Here is a 13,644-nt window from a genome sequence, read left to right as displayed (position 1 = left end):
AAAGAGACACAAGTCACAGGCTTGCAAATCATACAACACAATTTACATTCTTGAAGGTTCATGAATAGTTGATTTTATTTACACATTTTTGGACGAAATTATCGTGTGGGTGGGTTTTTCTCTTGTTGCAAATGTGCCATTATTTCTATTTGTGCATAATCGGGTTTTGATTTTTAATTTTAATTTTTTTAGTGCTATCTTTTACATTGAACAAAGTAGAGTCTTAACTGAAAACGACTGAAATTTCTGTGTTATTTGATGCTTCAATGGTGCTAGTGTTTTTGTGTGACTTTTTGAATTGCAATCCATTAGACACTAAGAGATTTGAAGGATTTGTTGATGGCAACAAAACTAGTAAAGAAAGTGTTTTTTTAATGAAGAAATATGCAGAGTACTTAAAGTGAATCCTCACAAGTTTAAATATATCATAAAATTTAATTACAAAGTTTATATTCATCAAAAAAAAATATGCAGATTAAATTTATGATGTATTTAAACTTATGCCTAGTATCCAATACATTCTATAAATCTTGTATTTGATTTAATTTCTTTCTAAAAATAAAAATTCTTTACAATTGGTTATTATTAAAGTTTTTTTTAGTTTTTTACAATCTGCGATACAATTTTTTATTTCTAAAATTATTTTTTCTTAGTTCTTAAAATTAGATGCTAATAATATTAGGTATTAATAAAAAAAAATTAGATGCTAACATTCTCTTTAAATAAAAATATATTATTTCAACCAAATTTCTTCAAAATATAAGTATGTATTTTTTTAAAACTTTATTAGTTTAAAATGTATTTTAGGCATTACATCATTTTTAAAAAATTATATAAAATTATTAAAATTACTTTATAAAACATTTTTTTTCTTTGCAAGCATAAAAATATTAATAAATAAATAAGAAAAGTTTTTTTAAAAACTATTGATTAAAGATTTAAATAAATTCCAATATATATATAATAAAAAAATATCATAATTTTATATTTTTAAATAGACATAAAATTTATTTAATTTTTATAATTTTTGGCTTTTAGAAATTATGATTATTATCTATTTATATTAGAATCTACTACTAAAAATCACAATATTTTATTAATATTTTTTCTAAATTCATATATTAATAATAATTTTGTATATAAGAATATATTAGAAATTAAAAATAAATATTTTAATATTTAAAAAATCATAGAAATTTTAGTTTTAATAAAAAAAAATTTAAAAGATAACATAAAAAACTATGTATTTACATAGTATAGAGAGAATATATATTATATATATTATATGTATAGAAAAATTAGAAAGTTTTAATTTTTTAGATTAAAAGTGGATTTTGAAAAAAAAAAATGGTTGATAATGTAAAGTGTTAAGAAAAAATAAACACAAAATTATATATGCATAAAAAATTAATATACAATAAAAAAAATTAATATTTAATTAATTATATTTACAACTATAATTCTAATAAATTGAGAATTGAATCCACTAAATCTCTTGAAAGTTGTTTACATGAAATCCTGAATTTTTATTAAATAAGATTCCAAATATATTACATCTTTGTTCCCTTTTCTACCTTCAATACAAAGTAAGAGTGCAACATACTTTAAATTATTGATGCTCAAAGGAGAGACACAAATAATAATGCCTTTGTTTCTATTGCAACTTTATGTCAAAGACAAGAATTCTAAAAATGTATGTAAATAAGTAAGATGTGTATTAAAGAGAGATGACAATTTTTTTTTAAATAAGTAAGTATATTTAAGAAGAAATTGAAATGGCTATTGCCAAAGACTAAAAAACTAAAGACTTTTGAAACTAGACTAGAAGTAAGAAAAGAATTGATAAAAGTGAAAAAGATCTCACTCTTTCTTTTATATATACTATCTAACGAAAAGCTATGTAGTAGTGTTTAATAGAACTTCCAATACATATTCAACTTATAAGGCACATGTCTAACTTTCAAGGCAAGTTTTTCATATTTATGCAATATGGACAACTTGTACCACAAATAGTCAATATGTGTGACACATGGCCAACTTGTCAGCCATGTCTTCAATCTACTAATTACCTAAAAACATGTATAAAATAAAATTTGAATTTATAAAGCTTCTAAGGAGCTTATTTATAAGATATTATTAATATATATTTCTACCTACTTCTATCTAACTCTTCTAATTTAGATAAATATGTATGTCCATGATATTACCTCCATTTCTAGGAACAATTTCTATAAAGAGCAATAATCATGTATTGACAAAGTCCAAGATATAAAAAATTGTATTTGCTACATATATTGATCTTTGTTTCCTTCAAAAGTAATTGTGAGATCCTCTTAGCCATTAATTGTGTCTTAGATTAGGACAAGAAAATTATCTTGTTATTTAATCATTATTGGGGTCTTTATAATTTCTTTCAAATTAAAAATTTGAAATACCATTAACAATGGTTTATAATTTGAATAATATTATCAAAAATTCAAAGTCTCTTCTAAGGTCATGATATTAAATATATTATATTTTGCCATCTATTTAAGAAAGAGCATGTTATTCTTGAAGATCTTTATCTCTATTACATTGTTTTAAATAATATGACAATCTCAATGCATCATCCTATAATTTAGCAAAAAATAGCTCTTAATTTAAATTTATTAGTTATTGATTTTCTATCTCTATATTTCTATAAATATAAAGAAATGACAAACAAAGATAGAAGATAGAATGTAATATTTATTAAATCTTATTTGTTTTATAGTAAAGAATTGCTTAACTCTTTATTTTAGTTTCAATACATATTTATGAAAAGCATTGTTTTTCTTTGCTATGTTTACAAGATTTTTAGATGACTCCCATGTATGTTCACTAATATTATATTTCCAATAATGCATAAGATATTTCAACCTATTTTGGTGATGCCTTGAATTTAAAACCTCTTTTATTTAAATTTCTTGATTATTATCTACTTTTATTAAAAGAAGTAATATCTATCTATTATTTGATATATTTACTCTCTTATATGCTTCAAAAGAGATATATAGAATATATAATGGATCTTTATAGACTTTGGTAAGTATTATTGATATGCAATTGAATTGAATTATTTATGAATAAAAAATAATTTAAGTCTATGGTAATCTAACTTATCACAAAAGCTAATAGACTTAATATTATAATAAAGTAATTATATATTTTTGCTAACATGGAATTGAAGTTGTTTCTTGTAATAGGCATCTATATTGATCTTTTGATATACTTGAATTTCTTGTAATTGTGCCTTTATTGTTGCATGTAGCTCTAAGAAATAAATTTTCAAATCTTCTACCAAAAGATTATAAACTTTTGAAAAGTCAAAAGTATCAAATTATAAATAATAACCATAATTAGTATAAAAAGATATTTATTGAGTAAAAATATATATTATATTATTATAGAAAAATTCTCCTAATAGCAAAAGAGTTATTCAATCATCTTGATAGTAATTGATGATACATCTCAAATAATGTTCTATAACTTTATTAACCTACTTTATTTTTTCATCAATTTAAGAATAGAAAATTAAATATAGTTTTATGTTTCCTTCAATATCTTGAAAAGAATTCTCCAAAATCTCAATTCAAATTTGGTACTCTCATTTGATATAATATCCATTGGCAATCTATAATAGGAGTAAATATTAAAAAAAAAAAAGTTTTTTTTTATCTATAATAGATTTTGTACATAATATAAAATATACTATCTTTGTGAAGTAATCTATTATCACAAATATAGAGTTATAAAACGTAAAATTAGAAGTTCTATGATAAAATCCATAGAAACAAAAGTCCATAGTTGATTTGATATATATGTCTGTAACATATTCAGGAAAAAAATTATTACTACCAAATAAGTATACTTTATTCTATCTATATTAAGTAGAAAAATATAATATATGATAATAATATTAATATTTTTTTTATTGATTAAATAAAATAAATAAACAAGATAAATATTAATTCAAAAATAAAAATATAACTTTTTGTTTCTTAGAAGTAAAAGTAATATTTTTCATGAGCAGTCACATGCATCTTCTTACAAAACAACATGATATAATATGATACAAAAATAAACTCAAGACTTATCTAAAAATGATGGTATTTATTATGATGGAATTTTTTTAAATAAATAAACAAAAAGAATTATTAATGATACATCTCCAATTAATATTGTCAGATCCCATAGAACCTCTGTATGATTTAAATTGATTAGGAAGTGTAATTCTACACTTAGGGCATGTTTGACAAGTCAATATTTAAATTTGATATTAATCCATATATATATATATATATATATATATATATATATTTGGAATCCAAAATCTATATTTTTTAAATTTAAATTCAAATAAAAAAATATATTTTTGAATTAAAGAACATTTGAGGCAAATATTTGCTTTTAAAATTAAAAAAAACAAAAATAAACAAACAAACAACTTGTAACTTGTTTTATCATAAAGTATTCACTATCTTTTTAAACCACCATCCTTTAGTAAAACCAATTAAAATAATAATAATAATAATAATAATGCTCAAAAGAAAGAAACATATTATATTATGAATTAATTATCTACTAGGAGTTCACTAAGGGTGTAGCAATATCAAATTGGGATTTTGAGTTAACAACTCTCTAAATAAACAAATAAGTAGATAAACAGAACACCAAGTATGGATGGGCTAAACAAAATCGGAAAAAGCAAGACCTCATACGGCTTGTGAAAACTCTGGTTCAGCAACTCTTCGAAATGGATCTACATGAAGTGTCGTCTACAACATGAAACCTATCAGAGGTTTAGAGGTTTCTATGTGTTGTTCCAGATCAGTGATAAGCCTGCCGAAGCCTGCACTCATACCCACTCTCAAACTAGGATTCTTTACGTATCTGCATTGGTAGACTGACGAGTGACAACCATCTGAGGCTAAGTATATATCCGCAATTCATCTCGGAATGAGTCAGCTTAGTGGTAGGACCAGTATCGCGTGCAAATTGCTAGGCGTAGTGATTGTTGACACGAATTCCATACAACTGTCGGCCGACCACTGCGGCACGATTAGTAAATGCAGTAGGACTCATGCTTTCGGAGTTAATCTGGTTCTTCATATTTTCAAGCAACACAGATTCTATATTACAATAGGCTGTCCACCCCAAGTGTGATTCATTGCCGGCCGATCTGATCCATGGCTTTGACGGCCATATCTGTGATGTGCATCAACCTAGCTCTTCGATACCCCTGAAGCAGAGGGAAGCCCCTAGACTCCGATCTCTAACCACTATCCATTATACTCAGAGGCCTCACAAGCGGTCTAGATTGAAGCCAGAGAAGCGGAGAGGGAGCCTTGTAAAACCTCTGTCAAACTCTGGAAACGATAGATCGGATGTCCGACTGCCATGAGCGTTCATGTTGACGATGTGAATATCTTACGGAGTGTTTCGGGAGTAGTTTCGTTGTGTTGGTAGTTTGTGAACCTTTGGGTGCCGAACTCTCCACCGCCGCCTCCGCATAGAGGCCGAACCGAACCCAAAGTTGGTTGCCAGAAGGCCTCGCCATCCTCTCTTGGAACTGCGATCCACACCTAGTTTCTCAAACCCTGCTCTCTCCTCAGATCACCACCTTCACGAGCAAGGGGATCAAACCCGTGTAAGATTCTACAAATTTTTCAATCCTTGACTGCATTGTGGCTACGCTCGATTGCAGACACCAGGTACTCAGCAGCTTCAAACTTCCCAAAATACGAGAAACGACTTAAGCGCAATCCTTTACAGTACCGAGGATTGAAGAGCATCTGATCGTTACACTTCTTAACCTTTTGTGTAGAAGCCGCCCATTGCGTGGATTTGTTTGATGCTTCACTGCGAATGGCATCTTGAGCGTCTTGAGTCGAGGACTGCCAGGCCGTCTAAGTAAGGCGGAGGCGTGAGTTCAAACCAGTCACCATCATTGACTGAATGTTGAACCTCCGCGCACAAGGAAAAGTGTGAAAAATGCAAAGATCATTGCCCTTGGGTTGCACAAAGAAGGATGGAAACCGCCGAATGCTGACAGGTGCAGGAACGGAAAGCTGTGCTGGTCTTACTCATGCTCAAAGTACGACCACCCACTGGCTTTCAATGGTCCCAGGTCTAAAATGTCTTGATTGGGACTTGCAAAGTTACATGATAATTACATGATCCTGATCTTGCAATCTACTGAAGCGCGTCCAAGGCGGTAACCAGAGCTGCAGGATTGCAATGACAACTTATACACAGCAGCGGTTAATGTCTAAACCCATGTGGGAAACGATTAAAAACGCCCCCTGTTGATGCACATCCACATGAACTCCAATCTATTCTAATCCTCCATCACGCATCTGTTCTTGTGGGTAAAAACCACATGTACTGAAATTTTCGCCTACACTGTTTCGCTCTTGCAGTCCCCTATGGAAGGCTGAATCGAGTACCAATTCGATAACACGAGGCCCTGGAATGCAGAAATTACTGATCAATCGATCAGATCACAAATTATTGTGTTCCAGCCTCAGTGTGGTGGCAACAGCGTCCTTGACAGTGCAACAGTCAACTAGGACTTGCGGAACGCGTCAACCAAAATGTAATAATTGCTATCATGGAGAGGCTTGTGTGTACCGCTACGAAAACTCATGTGCAGTGTGTCAGGTAGACAGAGATACCTGACATCGACACACTCAGACACACTGACATGAACACCTACCGGGACAATTGACGGTGGTGAGTTCGGCACCCCGAGGGTCTCAAACCCTAAACACTCCGTGAAGTATTCACATCGTCGACATGTGATCAATCGTTTCCAGGGTTCGACAACGGTTTCACCAGGCACCCTCTCAGATTCTCCGACTTCAAATCTAGACTACACTGGAGTGGCCTCTGCGTGAAACATGTGGGGGGATCCTCACAACTCAATTGCAACTAGTACTTGGAACGAATCACACTTTCAGTGAACACATGTTGTGTGGTGGAATCACATCTGCACTACAGGTTGTAGAGTTTCATTGCCAGTGAGGAGTTGATGTTGCATTTTAAATACAAGATTATGGATAGTGGTTAGAAGTCGGTGGCTATGACTATCCTTTTTCATGAGGGGAACTGAATTGCGGTGTCAAGTCTAGTTCCGGGTATCATCGTCCAAGCCATGGATCAGATGGGCCTGCTGTGAATCATATATGGAGGTGAACAGGCTGATTAAGGGGCACCAGGGGGGGAGAGAATGGGTGGCTGGAAAACTTTCCTATCATAGCAAGAACATGGATTTAGTTTTTTTTGAAGGATACAAAATGAAGATTGTGACAAAAATTGTGTCTTGCAAGGTGTGTTCCAATTTTTTCATTGATCTAATTCTTGAGTTTGTTGTGATAGATAATATTTACAATGATTCGTGCTACACACATAAATAAGCCAAGCATAATTACTACCAGATAGTAGAAGTTTATTTGAAAATGTGTAACAAGTAATTACAAAAAGAAATAATAAATAATTAAAAAAATCGAGTAATTTTTTTCAAGTTGTCATTAATCATAATAGAATTAGAATTTTATTATATCGAAATGCACCATGTCTAAGCTTTTTTTTATTATATAAAAAAAGTTGGTAATAAGATTTTTGTTTTAAAAAAATTAGATTAACATTATAAAATATTTATATGAAAAAGATTATTTGATAAGATAAGATAAGCATAAATCTTAATATTAATAATAAAAGCATAGACATTAATATTTACAATTCAGCATTCGTGTTTCATTTTTAAAGAATTGAAGGAGGAAATGACTTTAAATGTCTTGATTCTAGACACAATGGTAATAAGAAAAAGTTAACATTATTAAATACTTACTACACGATTCTACTCACAAGTGTCAAAAGATTGAATTATAAAAGTTGATGTTTTTGGTATGTGTTCTTAATAATTGGTTAAACAAGAGATTTCGAAAAAATTTACAAACATCTTAATAATTCTTTTAAAAAATTCTAGGGAAGATAAAATCATCTTATGGTTTATAAACTAATAGAGTTTTTGTTTGTGTTCGAGGACACACAACGTTCTCTTCAACCCGAGGAGTCGTCGGCGATCTATATGAACAAAGTATAATAATCCTCAAGTCTATCGATCATTACAACTGATGTATGAGAACTCACTATATAGTACAACTAATTGTTTCTCTTATTCAAACACCATTTCTAGCACCTGCTTCTGAATGCATCTGAAACCACCGAATCCTAAACGCTAAAATATCTTCAACTGAGCCACAGCCCACATCATTCAGACAGCATTGGGAGATGCGCTTGCAAGAGCCTTTGAAATCCCCTGTTCAAGTCAAAATTGTCGTGAGATTATGGGGATCACTGAAACCGTGAACCATATTCTAAAACAAAGCAATACATAAAATAAATTTTAAACATAAAAACCCCACTTGGAAGCATATTTAAGGCACAGTTTCGGAGCTGACCGTTTGAGAAGCTTCTTGCGATTTACGTTTCTGGATCAACTTGGGCAACTCATGGTCTAGTATTTCATTTGCCCATGTGTAGTCCACAGGCACCTGCACCGATTCATGATTTTAAAATTATGAAATACTTTTAAACGAGTGTCTTGATTCCACATCTCAACCCATGAACTACGGTAAGAAGCAATACAAAAATCCTGTTAATGCAAGCAGAAACACCTTCAGATGCAACCCTGTCTACCTTCTTTGAACAAACAAAGTTTTATCAGTTTCAGGTTGAAAGCTGAAAAATCAAACATCGTATTTGAGAAAATATTCCTCTAAGCTGGCTAATAGGCAAGATATGCAACAATTACCTCAACAACTTTCACACCCTCGTGGTTGCCATGCAAGCACTCATGTAGTATTTTGGAATACTCGTCAGCACTTGTCACTCGGTATCCCTTTGCGCCATAGCTGTCAGAGTCCAAAAGTGAGCAATGACAATCTGAATAAATGATTGTTTCCCATTCATGCAACTCCTCAATCACATAAAAAGAGGCTTTCTGAACAGATAAAAATTTTACGAATCATGTGGGTAAGAAACACCGACTTCACACAGCTGCAAAACCATACGGATAGATTCCATGCTTGCACCAGCATTATCGTGTGTTTGACTGGGTGTGTTCAATAATCACTCACCTGTTTGCGTATGCGACAAAATCTGGATTTCCGAGGTTCAAACCAAACCTGCACATACCGCACAAAGTGAGAACAAGAGACAGGCCCTGAACCTTTTGGTGCTTAGTACTACTGTTCATTCGAAACGTTTCAACAATACAAGCAGGAATTGGTGACTCTCTGCAAAGATTGATGCTGACGCACTTCTCAAATCCGACGAGGTTTTGCTTCCACTTAATCATGCCGTAAGCATTGTCGTTTAGGATCAAGACTGTCAAATTCAGTTTCAATCGAACGCATGTTTCCAGCTCCTACAAAAGACAAGGCTATGTCAGACTTCACAAGGCTCGTCTGAATCCTGTATGAGCTACCAAGTATCTTGAAGCACCTAGTTCATCTATTCCATTGTCAAAGCACAAGATTGGTGATTATAAAAACATCTTAGGAACAAACAGCTTATAACCTGAGAGACACACTAAAAGAAAGCATGTTGATGTGGACTAGGTGACAGTAAGCACTGCAGTGTTCCATATCATTTGAAATCAACCATGACGCGAACAGCATCAACTTACTTGTGAATTCATCATGAATCCACCGTCACCACAAACAGCAACAATCTTCTTCTCTGGGTGAAGGATCGCCGCTGCCATTGCTGATGGAAGTCCAGCACCCATACTTGCAAGAGCGTTGTCTAAAAGCAACGTATTCCGCTCATATGCCTGCACTCACACAGATGCCATCCGCAATTTCCACGATTCGTATCACTTTTCTCTATTGAGCTAGTTGCAATAATCAGATATATACCAGAACCGATTGACATCAACAAGACTAGCACAAGCGCTGAAGTTATAAAAAAGTATGAACCAGAGATAATAACTACCTTATAACACCGAGCAAACCAGATCTTGTACATACCTATCACAAGTTGAAGATTGAAATCGTCAATAACTCTTGGTTTAGAAACCTCACAGATACATGAGGTGTTTTAAGAGAAGCACATCAATAAACTGAGAAGATTTTAAAGAATCCAAGTTAACGTTTGAACCACATCCGTTCACCCACCATTGTCCAAGCACACGATGCCATCATGAGGGACTTGTTTTCTGCAGCAAAAGGACGTCATCATATTTCGCAAATGTGACCGTTCGTCTCATTATCGTTAACTGCCAGTAGGAAAGCCCAAATACGTACCTTCGAGACTAAATGGAGAACTTTCTGCTAACTCAAAAAAATGAACCCAAGAAAAAACATTTCGAAATTTTCTCCTATATACATACCGCAAATCTGCCACTACTCGCTGCGGTACAAGTGGGAAACGAGGGTCATCAACACCCTTCAACATGTGTGCCTCGAATTCTTTTTTCACCTGCCATTCCCACAACCGCACCCTCAGCTTCAGTCTCAGAGGCGTAAGATTGACTATAAAAAGGCTGCTATATTTTCTTAAATAAAACATCATCAGTTAAAAGTGAAAGAGGCGCAGGGCTAAGTCAGCAGTACATCCAACATGAAAGAAGTGTCCCAACAAGGTTGATTCTTCAGGCGCTCCTTGAATTTCCAGATTGTATTCGCTATGTCGCCCACCACTTCCAACTGAGGAGCAAGAATCACAAAGTTTAATATCCAGGGATTTAGAACACTGGAACAGCACTATGCATTCTCTTAAAACATTAGAAACTTCTCAACAACAACGTAGTTCGAAAAGATACAGCTATACGTTCATTATTTTTGAGAAGATTCTAAATTTATGTACTGAAGAGGGCCATGTCATCAAACCTGCGGAAAGTAGACGTTGTCCACTTTTGCGCTGTAGAAATTGACGTGGATAACTAGAGGAGGTTCACCAAATCTGAAGCACGAAACCCCCATAACTCAATCAGTATATCAAGGCACAAGAACTATTATAGGCCGTCAAGGGATCGTCAAGCAGAGTTCATTCAGTCACTCAATATTTCAGTATTAATTGGTAAAATCATCGCTACTCCTCAACTAGTCGATTGCGAAAATTGAAAGGTGAGGCTCATACTTCATCAAGAAAGGAGGCTTCTCAACCACGTCATGGCCAACATTGATAATCAAATCAGCTTTCTCAATGCACACGTGCACATAGTCCTTCGCTGATAGTGCACAGCACCCTAAATACAACGGGTGGTCATCTGAAGAAACCGACTCAAGCCAAGTCAGATGCCATACGAAATTCTGCACTTTTTTAAATAATTATTAATATTCTGCTGTGTTTGTTTTATGCTTCAAGAATAAACTATTTGAATATAAAACAACTGGGCACGACACAAAATTTCGCAATCTATGATACAAACTCAATGAAAAATGTTACGCATGGTTCAAATCATACCAGACACAACACCCTTGCCCATTTGAGTCGTCACAAAAGGTATGTGCACCTGATCTACAAACTCCCTAAGCCTGCAAGATCCATCACGGAGCCGGTTCGGGAATTAAAACTCACACATAATGTTGCTACAAATATCACAGTCAACATTCACCTTTTACAAAAGAAATACTAAAAGTACAAGTAGAACTGAACTGGATACGATTTCACTTACATTTTCTGTGTTAATTTGCGATTAGCACCTGCTCCAATCAAGAGGAGAGGATGGGAAGCATTGTGGATCATTTCAATGGCTTTGTTGATTGCTTTATCTTCAGCAATCGGCCGTCTGACTGGATAAACAGGAAATGGATGTGCATCCGTGTCTGTTCCTGCAATATCTTCAGGTAACTCCAAGTGCACAGCGCCAGGTCGCTCTTCTTCTGCGACTCGAACAGCCTCCCTCACTAATGAAGGCACCAAGTCTCCGTCCACGATTTGTTTAGCAAACTGTTTGCAAATGATCACTGTTATTGCCCCGCACCGAGACTGCACACTACGTTGACGATTACATCCACTTCAAGGTTTGGAGGACTATATCAAATCCCATGATAAAATTCTCAATTCCACTACTAGATGCTTCTTGTGCATACATGGTTCATAACTTACCTTCGTCATCGGACGCATGCATTCCACAATGTCCACAATCTGAAAGGAGCCCTGCTTACTCTTCCGAATCGGCTTCTGCCCAGTGATCATCATCTGGTTGCGATTCCGAACAACCTTAAACGATTAATCCCAAATCACAAAACCTCATTTACAAAGGCCGCAATTGCCACGTCTCCAGCATCTGAGAATGTCAGCTCTTTCAAAGATAAGGTATAAATCGTTAGCCTAAGTATTAAATAATGCAGTGAAGCTCAGAAGAGAATTTTGATGATCACCATGGGGAACCCAGCTAGCTGAGCATATGCAGCTGCTGTAGCAAAATTGGTAGCACCTGGGCCAAGAGTAGACAAGCAACAGCCAGCCTTTCCAGTGAGGCGGCCCACTGTGGCAGCCATGAATCCTGCAGCCTGCTCATGGCGCGTCACCACCAGCTTTATACTCGAACCTCGCAACGAGTCAAGAAAATCCAGATTCTCCTCTCCTGGTATTCCAAATATGTACCTACGCACATCACGAAAAGACGTAATGATCGATCAATCTCAACTACCGTGTAGTCCATATAATCAAGGAAACCTGCAAATTAACATGATCGCATAGCAGATTAAATACAATCGGCCCTTTCTGAAGGTGAGCTTCTTCGTACTCCTGCCAAGACTAAATGCGATGCAAGCCATTGACTGCTGCTTGGGCATGTCCCTCCCCTCACTGATTCACACTTGATAGACTGTGCTACACTACGCTTCCCAGTAAAGCAAACTTTTACCCAAAGATTAGAGTGACCCAAGCACGAGTTGATTTTTCAACTACAAAGGATGGAGTAAAAATTAACTACTCACAGACAATTCCCAGCACATTATTAAAAACCATCGCTCCTCCAAAAGCGACTTCATGCAGCCCATTTCAACAAACAAATACCAAACTAAGAAACAAATTTGGGAGAGATCAAATCGAGACGGACCCAAGAAATCACGAAGGGGGGAAAAAAAAAAAAATCCCAAGAGTCCCAAACACAATCAACCCACACCCTTCTCACTCACTCAATATTCTCATTCTCCAGCGCCTTCACGAGCACGTCGGACGTCTTCATGCTGCGCGGTCGCGTAACCTCCTCTCCGATTCCAATCTTAGATAAAGTCCCAGTCGATGCCTCAGGCGCTTCGTGTCCGAATGTTCGCGCAGCTCCCCTTAAATGCAGACATACGAGTTTGGCGATGGGCTGGGACCGAAACATCCCTTACGGACTGTGGGCTTAAAACCCAAATCCAGTACCACAGTGTGGTGGGGGGGGGGACGTTATCAAAGGTACCGAAACGCGGGCTGTGACGTCCTTCATCGTCCACAAAACCATAAGACGGGATCGAAGCGAAACGAAGCAATCCGAGGAGAGCATCACCCACATGTACCACCGCGGCGTCGCCAAGTGGCTCTGGCTCTGACTCGCTTAGCTTTACGAGAAGCTCCTCCGTAAGCTTCCACCCGAACGAAACTCCTTTTGCACCTTGTTCT

The 13,644-nt window shown here is 35.0% G+C and overlaps 1 protein-coding gene and 1 long non-coding RNA gene across 2 annotated transcripts; both read right to left on the bottom strand.

Annotated features, from left to right (window-relative positions):
• Positions 1-4,567: 4,567 nt before the first annotated feature.
• On the bottom strand, positions 4,568-7,298 carry LOC149987911 (uncharacterized). Its single transcript, XR_016505981.1, has 2 exons — positions 5,835-7,298; positions 4,568-5,641 (listed from the first exon to the last, which is right to left on the bottom strand). It is a non-coding gene; the product is annotated as an uncharacterized LOC149987911 (long non-coding RNA).
• Positions 7,299-8,002: 704 nt separating this feature from the next.
• LOC112290562 (uncharacterized) lies at positions 8,003-13,392 on the bottom strand. Its single transcript, XM_024536949.3, has 17 exons — positions 13,176-13,392; positions 12,414-12,639; positions 12,139-12,231; positions 11,705-11,979; positions 11,494-11,564; positions 11,167-11,296; positions 10,917-10,989; positions 10,641-10,733; positions 10,418-10,506; positions 10,203-10,243; positions 10,021-10,055; positions 9,713-9,859; positions 9,345-9,451; positions 9,162-9,209; positions 8,837-8,936; positions 8,484-8,576; positions 8,003-8,341 (listed from the first exon to the last, which is right to left on the bottom strand). The coding sequence occupies exons 1-17, from the start codon at positions 13,367-13,369 to the stop codon at positions 8,297-8,299; spliced, it is 1,860 nt and encodes a 619-aa protein (XP_024392717.1). The 5' UTR covers positions 13,370-13,392; the 3' UTR covers positions 8,003-8,296.
• Positions 13,393-13,644: the final 252 nt, after the last annotated feature.

This window comes from Physcomitrium patens, chromosome 13 (assembly GCF_059467195.1).
Source record: "Physcomitrium patens ecotype Gransden chromosome 13, ASM5946719v1, whole genome shotgun sequence".
Taxonomy (NCBI): domain Eukaryota; kingdom Viridiplantae; phylum Streptophyta; class Bryopsida; order Funariales; family Funariaceae; genus Physcomitrium; species Physcomitrium patens.
This window is presented reverse-complemented; position numbering and strand designations above follow the sequence as displayed.

What these genes read in the sequence shown, in the direction of transcription:
- LOC112290562 (XM_024536949.3), bottom strand. Translation starts at nt 13,369, where the DNA reads ATGTTTCGGTCCCAGCCCATCGCCAAACTCGTATGTCTGCATTTAAGG. An exon ending in GGGCAAGGGTGTTGTGTCTG is followed by an intron (nt 11,297 to 11,493) that starts GTATGATTTGAA and finishes CGGTTTCTTCAG; the next exon opens with ATGACCACCCGTTGTATTTA. An exon ending in AACCTCGTCGGATTTGAGAA is followed by an intron (nt 9,210 to 9,344) that starts GTGCGTCAGCAT and finishes CGGTATGTGCAG; the next exon opens with GTTTGGTTTGAACCTCGGAA.